Source organism: Tenrec ecaudatus, chromosome 4 (assembly GCF_050624435.1).
Source record: "Tenrec ecaudatus isolate mTenEca1 chromosome 4, mTenEca1.hap1, whole genome shotgun sequence".
Lineage (NCBI taxonomy): Eukaryota > Metazoa > Chordata > Mammalia > Afrosoricida > Tenrecidae > Tenrec > Tenrec ecaudatus.
Genome location: NC_134533.1, coordinates 195,901,387 through 195,922,186, shown reverse-complemented (window position 1 = coordinate 195,922,186; position 20,800 = coordinate 195,901,387). Strand labels below are relative to the sequence as shown.

Sequence of the window (20,800 nt, the reverse complement as noted above, 5' to 3'; positions counted from 1 at the left end):
TACCTTTAGGATCGCAACCCAACTGCCACTACGCCACCAGGGCTCCTCTATGTCCAAGTAACTATTTAATTTTTTCATATGTATTAAAGATGAATATACATATTCAAAATACCTAGAATTTTGTTTTCTATTATGTATGGACAATTACTTTATGAAGAAAAAGAATCAGCAAAATTGTCCAGATGTCATTTCATCTCCTTGAGCCTCAGTGCTTCACCTGTAACATACAGGGCAGGGAAACTCCGAGAGACCTGGGACTTGTACAGTCCATGACTCCAGAAACTTTGCAAGTATGTCAGGCAAAAAGGCTGCTATCGACATTGTTATCTTTCTTCCGAAGAACTTTATTTCTCTGAACTTGGCCACAGAAACAGTTTGAATTATCTCCGAAAATCTGCAACTGCTAAGATGAAGCATCAAACCTGCTCAACAGGATGAGGACCTCTATGCTGTGGCCTGCACTACGCCAGTCCCACTTCAGGCCAGGGCTTACGCCACTCAGTCAGGTGAGTGACAGTTCTCAGAGAAGGCTTTCAATAATGAGGATTTGATTACCAGCAGTTCATGTTTGCGTTGGCCATACCACCCAAGGCGTGGATGAGACCCGGGCCGGAAACCACCAGGCATGCTCCTGGCCTAGAAGTGACACAGAGGGTACGAGAAGCAGGTCAAATACAACAAGATTCGGAAACACAGATTCTCACAATTGGGAAATCTCAATTCGAACATTATTTCAATATTTTTTAAAAAGATAAATATTATATATCACCTCCCTTAATACCTGAGATGACATCTTCACATTGTGTTTCACTAACCTCTTCATACTTTGCACCTATTATACTGGAGCTAAATCCAATTGACTGCATAAAGCAAATTGTTACTATTTCTTTTTTAATCTTTTTATTGGGGGCTCGTACAATGCATCCATTGTGTCAAGCACATCTGTACATTTGTTGCCATTATCATTCTCAAAACATTTGCTTTCTATTTGAGCCCTTGGTATCAGCTCATTTTTTCCCCTCCCTTCCCATACCCTTCCCTCATGAGCCCTTGGTTACTTATAAATGATTATGTTGCCAGGTCTTACACTGTCCAAAGCCTCCCTTCACCCACTTTTCTGTTGTCTGTCTCCCACGGAGGGGGTTACATGTAGATCCTTGTAATAAGTTCCCCCTTTCTACCTCACCTTCCCTCCATCCTCCTGGTATCGCCACTCTCACCACTGGTCCTGAAGGGATCATCTGTCCTGAATTCCCTGTTTTCAGTTCCTAACTGTACCAGTGTACATGCTCTGGGCTAGCCATATTTGTATGGTAGAATTGAGATCATGATAGTGGGTGGGTAGGGGGTGGGAGGAAGCATTTAAGAACTAGAGGAAAAATGTGTTTTTCATTGTTGCTACGCTGCACTCTGACTGGCTCAACCCCTCCCTGCGACCCTTCTATAAGGGGATGTAGTTGCCTACAGATGGGCTTTGGGTCCCCACTCCAAACTCCCCCTCATTCACAATGATATGGTTTTTTGTTCTTTAATGCCTGATCCCTTTGACACCCTGTGATTACACAGGCTGGTGTACTTCTATGTGGGCTTTGCTGTTTCTCAGCTAGGTGGTCGCTTGTTTATCCCCGAGCTTGTAAGACCCCAGATGCTATGTCTTTTGATAGCCAAGAACCATCAGCTTTCTTCACATTTGCTTACGTACCTACTTTGTTTTCAGTGAGCATCATGGAATGCCAGTCTAATAGAACAAAGTGTTCTTGCATCGAGGGAGTACTTGAGTGAAGGCCCAATGTCCATCTGCTACCTTAATACGCAACCTAGAAATACATGCACGTAGGTCTATTTCCCCACCATGCTATATATTTACATATGTACATGTTTGTATTTAGACCTCTATAAATGCTCTTAGCCTCCTAGTTCTTTCTTCTACTTCCTTTTACTTTCTTCTTGTCACACTATTATGCTCAGCCTTCATTGGGTTTCAGTAATTCCCCTCGGTTACATTGCCCTTGATCAAGCCCTACCAGGCCTCATACATCCTCCTCACCCTTGATTTTGCATCAAAAACAAATTATTTTTACAGCTGAGTAAACGTATGTCGGGGCAGAGGTAAGGGCGGGGGGTGGGGGGAGACAGGGGTGAGCTTTTCACTCCTACCAAATAATGTCAATTGATCTTTGATACGAAAGCAATTCTGAAATGTAGTGCTATGCCCCACCATGGATGAAACTTTTCAAGAGAAAGTATCTCCATGTGGTCAAGTGAAATTTCTTCCTTTCTTTTTTGCCCCGTTTTACTTCTCTTTATTCCAAAACAGCTTAGTTACAGATTTCAACCCTCCAGACGTAACATCTGGGCAAGTTATGAAGATTCACAGACCACTTGTCAGGGCGCCTTGCCAAGGACACAGGGGGGAATCTGGGCTCCCGGGTATCTGCTCTCTCTTGCACCCTCCCCCACCCCCCTTTACATAAAATTTTGGGTTTTCCCATTCCTTTTATTTAGTCTCTTCCTTTTAAACTGTGAACTGTTCTCGACGCCTTTTCTCAACATTCATGCCCCTTGTCAGAATGCCTTTCCTTCTTCCTGGCACTAGCGCGCTGTTCTCTTGATGGCCTGCTGGACCAGCATCCGATTGCCAGCCAGAAACGTCACACTGCCCAAGATGGCCAGGAATTTCAGCGTCTGGAACATGTGGGGCTGAATCCAGTGGATGTACAGGAGCCCCAGCATGGCAGCACGTCCCAGGTGGAAGAAAATCGTGCTCAGAGCAAAACAGAAGTTGGAGACGTTGGCACCAATCCGGATCCACAGAGCAAGGAGCAGGAGCAAGGGCGAGAGGATCAGAGCGGTGACTGTATTGGGCACTGCTGTGCGGGGGCCTCTTCTCAGGCTCTCGGAACAGGCGCTGGATTTCCTGTTTGGGAGTGAAAAGATTCTTGGACAGGACAGTTGATGGCGCATTTTCTTCGGGGAACCTGACGACCACACCGGCCATGTTCCAAAGATCGGATTCTTCAAAGTGGCATCTCCAATGATCAAGTAGAGGGTGTAGGTGCTGGAGGCAGAGTCAAATTCAGACTTCCTTTCAGAGGTATCTAGTTCAAACCTGTACATGTTCTTGCTGTCAGGCTCAGCGACACACACCACTCACTGGTCAGTCTTCTGGTTATGAAGTCGGACGAGCGTCTGGTGAGGAGTGAGTTCAGCGCCAGTGTTCACGCCAACCAGCTGGAAGAACAAGGTCTGCAATGAACGTGCCCTTGGCTTTCACTGGGTAGGTCACCCGGGTGGTCTTAGGAGCGATGCTCTGGTCCTTATCCACAGTGGAGAGATCAACATTTGTGATACCAACTTTAGTGGAGATCTTGACTTAGCTCTACGAGTTCACAGCGTAACGGGCGCCACCTTCAACTCTGACAGAGAAGTCATAGCAACTGCGGGGCAACTTGACATTCACGAAGTTTAGTTCAAACCCATCCCCTGGAGCACAGTGGCCCTGGAAGCCACAGACTTTGCACGCTCCAGTTTGACAGTGACCTTGCAGCTGCAGGTCAGCCTGTTCTCGAGTGTTGGAAGGAGAGCCCTTGGGCACTATCACCCCTGGCATGTGGTAGCGATTCTGGGAGAGCACGGAGAGGCCACGCTGAAGGCTTCTGAGAGTGACTCAAAGTTCTTCTTACTGAAGATGGCACTTATCAGCTGATGACCTGATCCTCCTTCACGGATGGCTCGGTCTCCACATGGTCTATGAGCTCATAGGTGGCAGCCATGAAAACGCCGTGGTTTCCAGGTCTTCTTCAAATTGGAGGTCCACGCCCCCCAGTTCATCCAAGTGAGCGACAAGGTCCCCAGTCTCCTCGATGATGCTCCTCAGGTCAGCCTGCTGGGACAGGTGGGAAGCAGTCTGCAGAGCCTGGACAGTTGCCGGCACAGTCTCTTCCTTGCTGAGACGAGCTGTCAGGGCACTGAGTGCTTCCTGGGATGCTGGGGGGAGGCTAAAGCCACTCAGGGCTGCAACCACGTGGTAGATCTGGGTAAGCGATGAGTCTTTACTGACAGCTGCCAGGAGGAGATCTTTGGTTTCACTTGAAATAGAGATCTCACACCCCGAGAGGGCCTGGCTGGGACTGGGCGGCATAGAAGAGGGAATCCACATGCCTGGGGCCCAGGTTGGATTTAATGAAGGCGCATGCTTTCTTGACATCTGGCACCTGGGCACCAAGGCTGCTGAATCCCACCATGGAATAGAAAGCAGATTCCAAATTTGTGGATGGGTGGTCCAACGAGGCCTTCAGTCTCTCCACGTCATGCTTGGTGAGGCAGTGAGTAGGTGTCAAGGCCTGGGTGCTGGCTATGATAGTCAGGGCCAATGGGAAGACAGTGCTTAAACCCGGCGGTGCCATTCCTCCGAGCTGTTCCTGCCAGGGCCTGAGTGGCAGATTGCGAAGCAAAATTTCTTAACCCGGCTCTTCTACCCATGTCCCTACAAGTCAGAATTGACTCAATAGCAACAGGCTTTGGCTTCTGCCACCAAAATGACTGGTTGGACCATGCGAATACACTCATAGAGGGAACCAGCTAGTTTTAGTTGCCATTCTCTGTGTGTACGAGAGCCATCTGAGAAGTAGGAATAAAGACAATTCCTGGGGCTATCAAGGAAGAGTAGCCATCAGCAAAGCACATTCTTCTGAGATGCCTGTCTGAAGTGGCAGAGGTGCCAGGGCCATGCCCGCAGAGACCAGAGGCATCGGAGCAGAGGAATGCAGCAGGACTGAAACCAGACACCGTGACCCTGGGACACTCAGTAGCAAGTGAGCTTTACAGCCCACAGAACAAGCACAGCTCTATGTACAACAGAAGGAAAGGCCTCCTGGCCCTGTGTCATCCTCACAATTGTTCTTGTGTTTGACTGAGCCCATTATTGCAGCCACTGTGGCAATCCATCGACTCCAGAGCCTTCCTCCTTTTAGCAATCCCTCTACTTTCGTAATCATGATGCCCTTTTCCAGAGACGGATCTCCCATGTAACATGTGTAAAGTATGTGGGACAAAGTCTCACCCTCCTGCCAGTCTTCTGGTTGTACTTCTCTCAAGACAGACCTTTGTTCTTGGGCAGCCACGGGACTCTCAGGACTCCTCACCAACACCATTCCTCAAATGCATCCATTGTCTTTGTCTTTTGGGGGGTTTTCTTCCTTATTCTCTGTCCAGCTTCCATATGAATAGGAGACAAACGAAAATACCATGTTTTGGGTCAGGTGTGCCTTAGTCCTAAAATACCATCTGTAGGAGGGGACAGTGAGGAGTGGATACCAAGGGCTCAAATAGAAAGCAAATGTTTTGAGAAGGATGATGGCAACAAATGTACAAATGTGCTTGACACGACGGGTGGATGGCTGGATTGTGAATGTAGAGGCTCTCGGAAAAGCTTACACAGCATTGACAAGAGTGAAGCCAGTTTGAGCTGACAGAAGCCATGATGGACTGTGAATGAACTAGCTGATAGGAGGCAGGCGGGCTGTGCTGACAAGCACAACGGAGTGTGCCGAAGGACATGTATGCTCAGAAGGCTTGAAGAACGATCAGAGTGGTTATTGTTCCACTCAAAGCAGTTATTGTTTGACTAAGAATGGCTATCTGCAATATCCTGCTTCTGTACTTGGCTTGCTTGCACATCTGCACATTGCAACAGTATAAAAACCTTTGGAAAATTAGATTGGGGGCCGCTCAGTCTCTTCTCAAGAGGGCTGACGGTCCCTGCGCAGAAACCTTTTCTTTCGAATTTGTCGGCGGTCTGGGTTGTTTCCTTTCTGGGTGCGGACACAAGGCTACAGCATGATAAGAGTTGTATGAGCCCCAATAAGATGATTAAAAACAAATAACCCCTCTACTCTTGAACACGTTGAAGAGGTTCTCTTCAATGGATTTACCTGATGCAATGTGTTATTTCAATCTCTCGACTGCTGCTTCCAAGAGCATTGACTGTGGATCCTAACAAGATGGAATCCTTGACAACTTCTGTCTTTTCTCCATTTTCAGGATGAACACACATCTACCTTTGAAGAAGTACATCCAAAATGTTCCTCAGAGGTAAGGTTGGTGAGACTTCATCTCACAAACCTTGGGCACGTTGTCAGGAGAGACTAGACCCTGGAGGAGGATGTCATGCTTGGTAAAGTGGAGGGCAGCGAATGAGAGGAAGGCCCTTAATGAGCCGGACGGACGGGCACTGTGGCTGCAACAATGGGCTCAAGCATAAAAGCCATTGTGAGGCGGGCGCAGGGCCAAGCAGTGTCGTTCTGTCGTAAGTAGGGTTGCTACGAGTCGGAACCAACTTGACCGCACCTCACAGCACCAATACCTCCTGGTCCAGTTGTAAGGATTTTTGTTTTCTTTTTATTGCGTTTTAATCCATACTGAAGGCTGTAATCCTTGATCTTCATCAAAGATTACACTTTTCTCTATTTTTCACATTAATGGGCTTTTTTTTTAAGAAGCAAGGAATATGTGATAGGTAACAAAGAGACACACTATAAAATTGGTGGAATAATTCCTGTCCATCAAATTTTTGAGCTAAGCATTTGTGTATGGAGTGTGTTAGTCTGGGTACATTAGAGAAACAAATCCATAAGAACTCATGTATAATAGACAGTTTTATATAAAGGCTAAGTGCACATCAAGAAAACATCCTAACCCAGTGCTGCCCAAGCCCACAAGTCCAACATTAAACCCGTATGTCTGACACCAATCCACAAAGTCCCCCTTCATCTCACAAAGCACACACTATATGACACTGACTGAAGGAGGAAAGCCAAGTCAGTGAATGTGTAAGCATCTCAGTGCTGGCAAGGGTCTCCACACGGCTGCTCCAGCACCCAGAGCTGCATCAGGGTAGGTCCATGTGGCTTCTCCTCAGGGATGTCTTATAGGAAGTGACCCTTGCAAGTTGAAGCAGGGAACTGGCTAAGGGAGCAGCACCCTTGTCCGACCATCAGAAAGCAAGAGACCCGAGAACTAAAAAGGCGAGGCTCATGGAATCATTTATCCCTCTTCCCTTCAATTAACCCCACATGTGTTTATCGGCCAGGTTGGCACAATAAACTAACAACCTCAGGAGTGTGTTATGCGAGTGTGGACTAAGCCAAGGCAGAACACATCTGAGTATCAGTGACTCACCCTGCAGTGATATGTTCCACCCTAAAAGACTCTCCTTCAACAGAGAAATAGAAAAGTTCTACCCCAGAGTATTAAAATAATGGAGAAAAACATGCAGATTTTTGCTTACCTGCCTGTCAGATAGCCAACTGCAGAAGCAGCGTAACAAGCCTACAAAGCAAGAACACCAAGACTTACACATATTGGGATCGTTTTAGTCTGTATGCGAATACTTTTCTACGAAACCATTAACAGTCTAATAAACAGTTAGACATTGAAATGCTTTCCATTTGATCAAGGATCCCTCCAACCATAAGCTTCATGGAATGGTTAGGTCCCTAATGTCCTTATTAGTTTTCAAGTATTGTTTCCATTTCACCTGTTGTTCATCATAGCCTCTCATAATTTTTAATTACCTGCAGGATCAGTAGGCGTGTCTTCTGTTGTATTCCTGGTATTGGTGACACGTGCTTTCTTTCTTTCATGTCTTTCTGTTTCAGTCTTACTGGGGATTTAGCCATTTTACTAACCTTTTCCAAGAATTAATTTTCGGCTTTGATGATTTTTGCTGTTATTCATGTTTTCTCCTTCATTAATTTCTGTTCTTTATACACTGTCTCCTCGCAGTTCCAAACACCAGGTCATTCAGCAAAAACCATGTTATGTGAAAATGGCGGGTAATCACATTAGATCCTCACATGGAGAAATACAACATAACTGACAAACCACGAGGAGCCGTGGCCCAGTCAAAGTGCCACATACCCTTAACCATCACAGCCCCGTTACTCTCACCTTCACACCTCACCACTTGTTACTGCCGGACATGGGTTGCTACACCATGCAAAATATGTAACAGCTTCCAACAAAAGGTATCACTAGATGCCAAAAAAACTTTTAAGGAATAAGTTTTATGATCATAAAAAAAATCCATTGGGGGGGGTTGGATGACAGCAAAAAACGGTTCCAAGACATCTTGCCCTGAAACCCAATGCTAACCAAGAGGTCAAGCAGTTCGAGCCCACCCAAAGCTCCAGGGGGGCAGGGGGCGCGGGAGGCACGCTCTGGTTCTCTACCTCCATTCAAGGGCAGAATAGCACGTGCCAGCTTCAGAAAGTTCCTGGAAATTTTGATGTGAACTTTTTGAAGCCTTCACATACAGATAGCACTGAAGACAGCAGAATCTACAACCAATTCCTTTTTTTAAAAATAATTCATTTTATTGGGGGTTCGTATAACTCTTATCACAATCCATCCATCCATCCATTGTTTCAAGCACATTTGTACAATTGTTGCCATCATCATTTTCAAAACACTTTCTTTCTACTTGAGCCCTTATCAGCTCATTTTCCCCCTCCCTCTCCTACCTTTCCTCTCTCATGAATTCTTGATAATTTATTTTTAAAATTTTCATGTCTTATACTGTCCAATGTCTCCCTTCACCCACTTTTCTGTTGTCTGCCCCCCAGGGAGGGGGTTACATGTAGATCATTGTGATTGGTTCCCCCTTTCTCTCCACACCTTCCCCTTACCCTCCTGGTATGGCTACCCTCAATATTGGCCCCGAGGGGTTTATCTGTTCTGAATTCCCTGTGTTTCCAGCTCTTTTTTTAAGCATGTACCCATGTACTGTGCACATCCTCTGGTCTAGCCAGATTTGTAAGGTAGAATTAGGGTCATGATAGTGGGGGGGAGCATTAAAGGACCAGAGGAAATCTGTATGTTTCATTGGTGCTTTACTGTTTTCTGTACCCTGGCTGCCATCTCCTCCCCATGACCATTCTGTAAGGGGATGTCCAATGCCTACAGATTAGTTTTGATTCAAATCCTAGTTGCCCTACTTCCTACTATGTAATTTTGGCATAGTACTTTCTATATTTTTATTTCCTCACCTATAATAGGAACATAATTCATAGCATTACTGAGAGGAAAAAATTAATTAGTATGGAGGGGCTTCAAAAAGTTGGTGGGAAAATCCCATTATCTTTCATTCCACTGTCCTAAGAAAAGACAATGGAATGTGGGGCTCACAGTCAATGTGGGGCTCACAGTCAGCTCTCAGTGACAGCGAGCTTCCCGAGCGTCTGCCTACTCGCTAGCCAACTGTCAACACACCTTGACCACTCTAAGTTACCTGACGAAAGACAGTCTAGTCATGGCCAGCTGTCTTTCACTTCAGCACAAACATACCATCACTCCACAGGCCGCTTTTGTCTCTGGAGTGTCTTCTGAGCTCTTCTCATTTTTCCTCTTAATTGTCCCTGTCACTGCCTACCCAGTTCAGACATGGCTGAAGTTTTCCTCTGAGTCCTGGAAAGAGTCAGGTCACACCCTGGGATGCCCCATCCACACCTCAAACTCGCTGTGCTCAAAACTGAGCTCCCTACCCTTTCCCTCCGGGGTCAGCCCTTCCCTCCGTATGTCCAGTCTCAATCAGCAGCACTATCATCCACTAAGCCCGTCGCCTGCCTGGCAGACCTACAGACCATCCCCAGAAGAGCCTGCTTCATGCCTCCCAATCCTTCAAGCCAGCTCAGGCCCTTCTCCTCTGGGAAGCTTTCCCTGAAATCTTAGAGAGAGCTGTGTGCCCCTCCTCTGAGTTCTCACAGTACCCTGGGAACACCTCCTTCAAAGAACTTTACCTACTAGAGTGAAACTATCTATTTGTGTCTGTCTCTGCTGATAGAGACAAGGACAAGAACAACATCTCATTCACTTTACTTCCAGTCTCCAACATGGCACATGGCGCCTAAGGAACCTTCAGCTAAGCTTGTTATTATTGTCAGTCGCCGTTTAGTTGAGTTCAGCTCATGGTGAGCCCACGCGTGCACAGTGGAGCCAGCAGCTCTGTGGGGTTTTGAAGGCTGTGCGTGTACGGACGTGCAGCAGCAGGCCTCTGGGTGGATGTTAAATCACCAAACTTTCAGGAAGCAGCTACGTACTTAACCATTTAGCCACCCAAGGATCCTCCAACTACATTTATCAAGACAGAAATACAAATTCAAGACTCTGTCCTGTGGTTCCTCTCCATGAATCCATAATGTGTACACACGTTAAGGAAAACCAAACCCATTTTCATTGATCCTTACTTGTGGCAACCTCATGCGTAAGAAAGTAGAGGTGTTCTATAGGATTTTCTTGGCTATGATCTTTCTGGAAGCAGATCACCAGGCCTCTCTTCTATGGCACCGGTGGGAATTTGTCCATGAACTTTTTGAAGCCCCCTCATGTGTGTAGCACTTAAAAGAGCAGACTCTGGAATCAATCCGAGCTTGGCTTCAAGCGCCTCAACTTCTACTATGTAACATTGGCATGCTACTTTCTGTATCTTGATTTCCCCAGAGAGCGGGTGAGCATAATTTATAGCATTATCCTGGGAGCAAAGTGTATTAAGACCAGAAACTTTCAGGTTGTTATTGTTGTTATGTACCAACGAGTTCCTTCCAACACAGAGCCACCCTAAGTACAATAAAACCCAACCCTGCTGGGCCCGCACCGCCCTCCTAAGAGCTTTGTGTGAGCCCACCGTGGGTCAGTAGACACGCACAACCTGTGCCACCCAGGGATCCCCATCTTCTGTACCTATCCTGTTGCCACGAGCTGACTGCAACTCATAACAACCCTGGAGGGCAGAGTAGAACTGCCCCCAGGGTCCCCAGCGCTGTGACTCTTTCTGGAAGCAGACTGCCACATCTTTCTTCTATGGAGAGGCCGATGGGTTCAAACTGCCAACTTTTCTGCTCACAGTCAAGTGCTTTCACCACCGCACCAGCAGGCCTCCTTTCCAGACTCTGTACTAGCTTCAAAACCATCTTCAAAACTCAACCCACTGCCACTGAGTCCCTTCAGACTCACAGCAACTTTATGGAACAAGGTAGAACTGCCCTGCTGGGTTTCCAAGACTCTAACTCTACAGGATAGAAGGCCTCATCTTTCTTCCACAGAGTAGCCTAGAGTTTTGAACTACTGACCTTGCAATTAGCAGCCCAAAGAGTAAGCACTATGCGACCAGAACTACTTACCACCACCTTATTCATATACAAATCTCCCACCTATTTAAAAAACCTTTAAAATCTCTCTCTTCCCGACTGAATAAAGTCCAAAATCCTGGAGAAGATTCTCCATAGTCTCCCCTCAACCTAGCCACCCATCGGTTCTCACAGCCCATCACTCTTTTGAGATATAAGCATTACCTCTGTAGGTTGTTGGGAGCCATCCCAGCCATGCTGTCTAGCAAAGCTACAGGCTGGTGGAAGAAGCTTCTGCAGAGCAGAGCTTCCCAGGGAGGGATTCCACCATCCCTCAAATATTTGCTGCTCTTAAATCCATTCTTGAGTATTTTGTGCATTGTCGTGTTTACCGCTCCTGGAGCGGATGTGAGTGCAGTCTTGAGAAGGAACCAGATCTAAAACTTGCTTCCATATGACAGGGTTTTCCTTACGGAAAGGCATTGGAGAGGCTTAGACAGTAAGACATCTTTGGGAATTCTGAGAAGGATACGTGAGAATTGAATGAGGAAAAAAAAATCCCCAAAAGTTGAGGCTAGAGGAGAAAATGAACCCCTCCAAAAAATCCCTAGATTCCATTCAGATTAGGTAGTGGGAGACTCTTTTGGCCTCCCCGATATAGAGGACCTTATAGACTGCCTCCCTTTACCTTGGACAGGGGCTTACATAGAAAGAGAGAGAATGATTAACATTAACAGAAAACACATACAAGGGGAAACATTAAGTCTTTGGCAAAGAACCAGACAGTTTGTCTCCCCATGGTGCCTCGGGGGGGGGTCAAAAGATAAAAGAGACCTAGGTAGGCAATGGAACAGTTACCATGGGAAAGTTTGTAAAGGAAAATAGTTGAGAAGCATTTAACTGCTTGTAGCTATTAGGCTTTGAAGTAGCACACGAGGTAGTTTCATTATGTTGTTAGTCAAACAGGAAAGAAACATTGTGAGCAAAAAAATAGGGCAGTGAGTAGGATACGAGTCTAACCATTTTCTGAACACCTCAATCAAGAATAGTATGTGACGTATGAGACAAGCAGTACAGGGGGAAAGAACCAGGAAGGGGACAGAAAGTGATAGAAAAAAGTACAGACCTTGTAATGGTCTTTTATCAGGTTTTAGTGGAAACGATAAGGGTGACTTTGGAGCTAATCACGAGGCATTGTTTTATGTAGTGGTCTGCAAAACTTTTTATGGTATAAATAAAGCTGTTTGGAAGAACTCAGCAGAGATTGCTTCCACCAGAACATCTCTCGTGTCTGTCTCGTCTGTGTTCGCCGACTCCACACCTCCTTCAGGTAGCCAGTTCAACCCTCCCGGAGCTGGACTCTGACAGTAGGTCCTCTCCTTTGAGAGTCAGACAGAATTGATCTCTCCCTCTGGAGCTAATTGGAGCACTGGTGGCATAGTGGTTACACATTGGGATGCTAACTGCAAGGTCAGCAGTTTGAAACCACCCACTGCTCCACAAGAGAAAGATGGGGCTTTCTACTCCCGTAAGCAGTTACAGTCTCAGGAACCCACAGAATCAACCCTGTCCTAGAGGGTCACTATAAGCCAGCAGCGATTTGATGGCAGCGAAGGTTTTTCTGAGCTACATACTGGCCCTTGCATGTACATCCACTGTGAGAGGTGTTAAACTCGAGAGGCTTGTTCTGCTCCATCCTCTATCCCACCGGTAAGCTTCACAGTACTTGGAACATCATACACACCTGTTACATGTTTGCTGTGTAACGAATTAATCAGTGGCATATCTCTCACCCCCAGAAAAACAGTACAATACAGGCCCCATTAAGAGGCCATTAACTTTAAAATTAAATAAACTTTTTTTTAAAAGAGGCCAATAGCTTCATCTTCCCATACAGAGGGAAGAATGAATGTTGTCCCAACTGATGAAAGGAAAAAGGAAAAGGGACAGAAACTCAAGACTGCTGGCTTCAAAGTTAAAACAATGGTTTTCCCCTCTCACCGGGGAGATAAGGAGTGCCACACCATCAAAGCCACAGCCGAGGCGGGCACTTTTAGGGCTAGAATAACATGTGAACCACAGTGACACCACCCCTCCAGGGCCAACTGACCAAAGGTCCTACTTTTCCACGCTTCCAAATACGCCTTTGCGAAAGGGGGCAGTGACGTGGTGAACAGAACACTGAGCCCTTGGATTTGCGACACCTACTTCCCAACTGTTCTTAAAACATTTGGGTCATCCTTCAACTAGTCAAGTCACCTGCTATGTAAGGAGAAATGTGACACTGCATCCATTCATTCCCCAGGTGTTCCTCTAAGTCCTAGACACAGACTAACAAGTGGTTTCAGAAAGTGCTAGTAAACTATAGGGCGCTCTGGTTCACACTGGGGCACTGTCTCTTCCAATTCAAACGCTCCCCGCTTTGCAGGCCACTGTGGCTAAGAGCATGGACCTTGTACCTACAGTGCCTGGGTTTCAATGTTGACTCGGTCACTACCAGCGGGGTCACCATGAGCAAGTTACTTAATGTCTCATTACTCATCTGTCAACTCGGATTAAAAATCGGCTTAGCGTTACAGACCTGTTTTGTTTCATGTGGGTAACGCACAAGAACAGTGGCAAGTACTGGCCGTTATTATTGATGATTCCCAAAGACGCAGTGGACTCACCGCTTGCTCATTCCTCATCCCGATGTACCTGATGCCCAGTCCCTGCGCGGCGACGGCGATTTCGGTCACTGGGATGCCAACGATGCCAAACACGTATTTCACACCCTGGGGGGCAGAGAACAGGGCACTGAACGCGCGAGGCCCGCCGCATCCCACGCCCCCTCCGAGTTGGTGAAAGAAACCGCCCCACGCGACTGCGGCTCTCGTTTCCATGACAACCGCTGGCCCTCGCCGGCTTCCGTAAGACCCCGGCGGTCCAGTCGTACTTGCGTTTTCAGGGCTCGGGCCACGACTTCGGCACCAGACACCTGCTCCTCGCTCCCGTCGCCACGCTCGGCGCGGTCTCCTCCTCGCGGCATCGTCTACCTGCGAGTTCACAGCACTCCCGCAGCCCAAGGCCAAGGGGACCCAGAGTCTCCCAGCAGAAGAAATCTCCAAAATACCCGCGAACCGACCGCTCTGACAGGAGGACAGCCAACCACCGTAAATAACAGAGAGGAAACGGCGGGGCTGCAGTCGGTCCGCTGGCAAGGTGAGGCGAGAACCTAAATAGACCCTTCCTCCAATCAGAAGCCGAGCTCTCTCCTCGGCTCCTCCATTCGCAGGGGCAGAGCGTCCGAGAAGGCGGGACTAGGAGGGGGCGGTGGCCTATGCCGAGCAGGTAAGAAGTCGAACGACCGGCGCTTCTAGGTGTACTTTTCGCCAGGTACCGCTTTACCAGGCCCAAGTTTTTCGGGCTGGAAATGAGAGGGGCGCATGCGCGGCGCGGGGCGGCCTGACGGCTCCACGCAATCCAGGAGGGGGCGTGGCGACACCCGTCCCTCGACTGCTCGGCGGTCTGCAGGGGCGTGGCGACACCCGTCCTTCGACTGCTCGGCGGTCTGCAGCGAGGCTCCGCAAAGCCTGCTGGGACTAGAGGTCGGCCGCCGGAAGTGATTGCCTGTGGGGCGTGTGGTCTTCCTGCCTGACCCCTGCACGGGTCGCATTGGGCTTGGTTTTGTTACAAGTTTCTGGCTTTGCAATCTGAAAACTAAGGAAAATACGTTACTTAAGGAGGCCGCGATCTTTGTGACCAGCTTTCTAGACGAATAAGTCAAACTTCGAAGCAATCGATGGGATGATTCTTCCAGACCATTTGGACTTTAAACGCTCCCATCTAGCCATTGTTTACGTAACAAAAGCTTGGATAGATCCTTTGAGCCTCGTTATTTGAGACGTCTTCTCTGACCTTTGCTACTAACCCACAATAACCTCTTTGGCTTTCCTAAATTAGGCAATTTGGATTTTCGTAGTTCTTCAATTCGCTCCCTACCTGCAACTAGACCCTGCACGCACTTTCAGATTGCTTTCAGCGTCTTTCTCTTTGTCTCTGATTTCTACAATTTGAATGTGAGATTTTTTTGTTGTTATATATTCTGCCTGATATTTGTTATTTATTATGTGGGATTTTTGTTATATATCATGCTTGATGTTCTCTGGGATACCTGCATCTGTGCTTTAGTGGCAATAATTTTGGAAAATACTCAGCCATTATAATTATTTTTTGTCTCTTTGTGGTTTCTTCTAGAGCAGTGGTTCTCAACCTTCCTGATGCCGGTGACCCTTTACTATAGTTCCTCATGTGGTGACACCCCCCCCCCCGCAACTATAAAATTATTTTAGTTGCTACTGCATAAGTGTAATTTTGCTACTCATAAATTGGGCAACCCTTGTGAAAGGGTAGTTTGACCCCCAAAAGGGGTCGCATGCAACCCACAGGTTGAAAACCGCTGTTCTAGAGTGTTCCCCTTATATTATACCTTTTATAGCTGCCCCACAAAATTTTTGCATGTTCTCTTCCTTTTTTCACTCCAGTGTCTTTCTGTCTTTGCTTTTCAGTTTGGAAGGGTTCTACTGGCAGATGAAGTTCACTGCACCTCGGCCTGCTTATGAGCTCTTCACTTCTATTATTCTTCATTTCTGTTACAGTGCTTTTGGTTTCTCACATTCTCCTTTGAGTGTTTCATAATGGGATTACATGCTCTCTGCATATAAATCTCCACCATTTTCTGTAGAGCCTTTAGCAAATGAATGAGTTGTACTACATTTCTGATCTGTGTGTCTTTGCCATATCTTAGTCTGGTTCTTAGTGTCCTAACACTTTAAGACTTCATTTCTTACCTTTAGCATGCCTTATAATCTGTGTTGAAAACTGAGCCTGATGTACAGGGTAAGTTGTACAGTTCTATCGCTGTTTATGGCCATGTGACCATAAATGCAGCACTAAGGGAAGCCGTTACCCTACTACTGTTATAATTCAGTCTTTTAAGAAGCCTGTGCCCCTGACTTGCGACCTTCACAGGTGCTTCCAAACGTTTGCCCCCTCATCTTTTAGGTCAGTATTTCCCAAGGTGGACACTACCATGCCCTGTGGTGGAAGGGGCACACTGGAACTATCCAGTGGGAGCTGCAAAAGCAGATCAAACAAGCAAAGTTCCCTGGGGGCATAGTGGTTATACATTGGGCTGCTAAATTGGAAGGTTAGTTGTTTGAAACCACCATTGACCTTATTGTTTACATTAGTACCTGTGCATATCTCTACCTTGTTGCATTAGAATCAGTTGGAAAACTTGTGCAATTTATCTTAGGACAAATTAGGCACCTGTATTTTTTTCTTCCTAGCTAATTTTCTTGCCTAGCTAATTTTGCTGTACAACCTTAATTGAGAACCACCAGCTCTAACTCTGTACTGAACAAGCTCTGGTATCAGCACCTTGATTGACTTGCAGGACTGCTAACCAAAAAGCTGGAGGTTCAAACCCACCCTGTGCTTCTGCAGGACAAAGACCTGGCAATCCGTTTCCACACAGAGTACAGCTAGAAACACCCCTCTCTCCCCGGACGGTTTTCTCTCCCCCAATGGGTCCCTAAGAGTTAGAATCAACTCAGTAGTGGCTAATGGCAATAACACCTCTGTACTCTTGATGGAGTTTAGGTAATAAGTCTGTAATTGCCTAAGTATTTCTAATACAGTGTGTTTGATTAATGTGTACATATGGTTCAGGGTTGGTATCATGTGGCCAGCACAAATCTATTCAGCAGGCAGGAAGTTCAGGGCTCCTGTGTCTATTTTGGGGCTTCTAGAATCACTAACAGAACCACTCAATTCACAGTACACTGAAAATTCGGAACTCAGAAAAATCCCCTGAATCCACATTAGCCTGTTATTCAGGAAAGATAAGTACTGGTCACTAAACAAACAAGAAATGTCCTTATCACTTTCACCTGTCAGTGAAGTGTTCCACTGTTCTCTTGGGTCTGATTATTCACCAGAAGTGATTAAGTTCTCACCTCCACGATTAGCAAAGAAAAGAGTAAGACTTTTCCAATTCTAAACAAATAATTTCAAAGTGTCTTTCATAACTTGCTTGAGGCCCTTGGCAGGGACTTTGTAAACTTTGACCCTGTTCTTTATCATTTTTGGCAGTAGGCATAGATATGTATCTATTCTTTCAGTTCGGTCAAATTGAGAAGAGTTGTGCAATTGTCCCCACAATAAAATTGGGAACATTTTCTTCCTTGTATCCATTGTCAGTAAAAGTGGAGTGGGGTCTAGATTTGCGTTTGGAAGAGTGCTCCGGGGTCTGTCTTCCACCTAGATGAGGAGTATAGGCAGTGGTGCTCTCGTGAGAGTTACAAAGATAGCACTTGGAGAAAATGTGTTCTCTAAAGACTTAAAACACCTTCTACTGGGCATATCATAGGGCCCAGAAAGTTGTGATAACCCATTGCTGTGGGGCAATTCTGACTCATAGAAAATTGATGGAACAGAGTAGAACTGCCTCATAAGACTTCCAAGATTGTAAAGCTTTTGTTTCCTTGGATTTTGCCACTTTTTATTGTGATTTGAGTGGAAGTGTGTAGGACACATTGATTTTCCATTGAACAAGTCATACAGATTTTGTTTCACATCATTGATGGCATTCCCAATAATGTAACATCACTTTTCCTATTTTCTCTCCATGTTTACTATTTGCATGTGTCATTTTTTGTTGCCCTCACTTGCTCCCCTTTTGCTCTCATCATGCTGATGATACTAAGAGGCACTTGCACCTGGTGTATTGTTCACCTTATTGGCCTGTCTATTGTGTGCCTAAGGAGCCCTGGTGGTGTAGGGTGTCACAATTGGGCTGCTCACTGCAAGGTCAGAAGCCACCAGAATTGACTTGATGGCTATCAGCTTGGTATTGTTTGACCAAATGTTAAGCGGCAGGGTTGAGTCTAGTTCTAGAGTTGAAGGGTAAGTACGGGCCATTTTGCTTTAACTCATTTATTGCAATCCATCATTTCTTTTGCTTTCTGTCTGTTTTTGGTTTCTATTCTCCTCCTTTCCTAACCTCTGAATTCTGTCCTTGGGTAAACGCTGCCCTTTTGATTTTAACCGTTTATACTCGTGTATAAGTAGAGTTTTTCAGCACATTTTTTGTGCTGAAAAACTGGGGTTCGGCTTATATACAGGTCAGTGGTACCCCAGCAAGGTGTAACATCTTCCCACCCTCGCCCCCCAGGTAACGGGACGAGCGCCTGTTATCTCGCGGGTGATTGTCATTTCTTTGCTGTTCAGTCAAAGCCCAGCTGACACTCCAGGGCTTTCAATATTTGTTTACTCACATCTAACCAATCAGAGCAGTCCTATGACATGGACGACTCCAATTCGCAGAAGCACCTGTAGTGATTCACTTACGCCAGCAGCTGAACTGGTAAGGGTGTGTCTGTGTCTGCGCTCCTCTCTACCCTGTGGTCTCTGTTAATTCACATCCTGCATCCCCTGCCTGCCCTGACTCCTCCCCCTTCTTCCCAGCTAACATGTCGCAGGGGTGGGGAGAATTACCATGAAAGTTCTTTTTCAAAGTCTTGTTTTTTTATCCCATTAGAAATGGATTATCTTGAACCAAAACAAAAACACCAGTCATTTGAGGCTGGTTTCAAAATGAAGGTTGTGTCAAGAGCAGAAGAGAGCATTAACAGTATTGCAAGGAGGGAATTCTTGTTGACAAAAAACAAGTGAGGGGGTGGCAGAAAATGAAAGCTGACTTGGAACAGATTCCAAAAGCTAAAAAAGCTCATCGTGGTTTGACATCTTTTTATGGGGCTCTAGAGAGTGAATTGCATTAATCGGTTATGAAGTGTCGTCAAAATGGCTACTGCGTAACACGCATGGGAATCCGCATATATGCTCTACAAATGGCTAAGGATAACAAATATAAAGCACCAAGCATTGAAAAATTTGCTGTGTCAGCAGGATAGTGTACCTGCTTCATGAATAGGTTTGGTCTACTATGTTTGAGACAAAGAACAAAGATTTCCCAGAAATTTCCACAAGACCTTGAAGAAAAAATTATGTCATTCCAGTCATTTATTATAAACGAAAGAAGGATTTATAATTATGACCTGGCAGATATTGGGAATATGGATGAAACTGCCATGACTTTTGATCTTCCAAGCAACAGAACTGTGGCAAGTTTAAGACAAAAACCCATTTTTCTCAAAACCACAGGAAATGAAAAAAACACTTTATAGTTCTATCATGTTTGGCTAATGGAACTAGGCTGCGTCCTGTCATAATTTTTAAAAGAAAGACCTTGCCTAAAAAGATCAATTTCCCACCAAGAATTACTGTGCATGCACGTGTTAAAGGCTGGCTGGATGAAGACGGAACAAAAAAAATGGCTGGAAGAAATTTGGAACTGACGACCAGGAGCAGCCTTAAAGAAAAAGCCATCGTTACTTGTTTGGAATATGTTCAGAACCCACCTATCAGATGATATACAAAAATTGGCAAATCTAGTAAAGTCACTTAGGTGTTATTCCAGGTGGGCTTATATCTGTACTGAAGCCACTGGATGTATCTTTGAATAAGCCTTTTAAAGACTGTGTGAAGCATGTGACATGAATGGATGTCAACTGGTCAAGCCCGACTAACAAAAGGAGGAAATCTCACGAAGCCTGACATAGAGTTAATAGCAAAGTGGGTTTGAGATGCATGGGAAGACATTCCAGAAGACATGGTGCGACGTGCCTTCCAGAAATGTAGTATTAGTAATGCTATGGATGGCAGTGAAGACTGTGCTTTGTATGAAAATGACAGCAGTGATGGTGATGACGGCGATCTCAGTGAGGACAGCATCTATGATGACCTCACACCACCTGCAGCTCTGCATTGGGATATGGATGATGATCAGGAATCCAGTTTTAAAGGATTTTAACTCTACATTTTAGCTTGGTTGCTGATTGAGCTCAGGGAATAGCACTCTTAAGGTATCATTGTTGATACCTTATTGTTTTCGTTTAACCTATTTTCCACTTCTGTGCTGGTTTACTAATGTTAAATGACTTGTCCTTTTATTTATGTTTTTATTTAAAATAAATATTAAAATACATTACCCCACTGATGTCTCCATTTTTAGTAATTTTATTTTCATTTGTTTTGATTATTGAAACTCACCAATAACTTCTGCATTTTCCACCCTTGGCTTATACTCAAGTCAATCAGTTTTTCTGGTTTCCCAGGTAATAATTAGGTACCTTGGCTTATACTCGGGTCGGCTTATATTCGATTATATACGGTAATTGATTATTTTTACCAATGGGTGGGGTCAGGTCCAGACTTAAGGGCTATTTTCTTGAGGGTCCCTCCTGTCTCTTTCCAACCAGTGAAGGCCCAGTCTCTTAGGATTTTGAGTTTTGGTCCACATTGTTTCCCACTCTGTCCGGGACACTCCATTGTGTTCTCTTCCAGAGTGGGCAACAGTGGAAGCTGGGCTAGTCTTCTGGTCTCCGATGCTGTGGTTTGCATGGTCCGTTACCCATTTGGAATCATGGCCTCCATGTGTCTTTGGTTTTCTTCACTTTGCTTTGCTCTGGGCAGGGAGGAGCCAATAGTCGCCCCTTATTCACGGCATTTTAAGACCCTAGGAGCTACTCACCAAAGTAGGATGGAGAACCTTGTCAGGAAGGCTAGCTCGTAAC

At 45.8% G+C, this 20,800-nt stretch overlaps 2 protein-coding genes and 1 pseudogene across 5 annotated transcripts in view; 1 reads left to right on the top strand and 2 right to left on the bottom strand.

The window, feature by feature from the left end:
* Positions 1-14,589, bottom strand: part of HACL1 (2-hydroxyacyl-CoA lyase 1) — a 46,386-nt gene extending 31,797 nt beyond the window's left edge. The window contains exons 1-4 of the mRNA XM_075547186.1: positions 14,059-14,589; positions 13,793-13,897; positions 7,289-7,329; positions 556-636 (exon numbers count right to left, since the gene is read on the bottom strand). Coding sequence (XP_075403301.1) covers positions 556-636; positions 7,289-7,329; positions 13,793-13,897; positions 14,059-14,151 — 320 coding nt within the window. The 5' untranslated portion in view covers positions 14,152-14,589. The remainder of the gene's footprint in view (positions 1-555; positions 637-7,288; positions 7,330-13,792; positions 13,898-14,058) is intronic.
* LOC142447262 (dolichyl-diphosphooligosaccharide--protein glycosyltransferase subunit 2-like) lies at positions 2,593-4,406 on the bottom strand (annotated as a pseudogene).
* The window catches only part of BTD (biotinidase), a 38,837-nt gene continuing 32,057 nt past the window's right edge, over positions 14,021-20,800 (top strand). For 2 of the 4 annotated variants that reach the window (XM_075547190.1, XM_075547187.1), the window contains exon 1: positions 14,022-14,324. The gene's annotated coding sequence lies outside the window, so the exon portion shown is untranslated. Of the gene's footprint in view, positions 14,325-14,411; positions 14,454-20,800 lie in introns of those variants that run through there. The other 2 variants (XM_075547191.1, XM_075547188.1) reach the window with 2 other exon arrangements.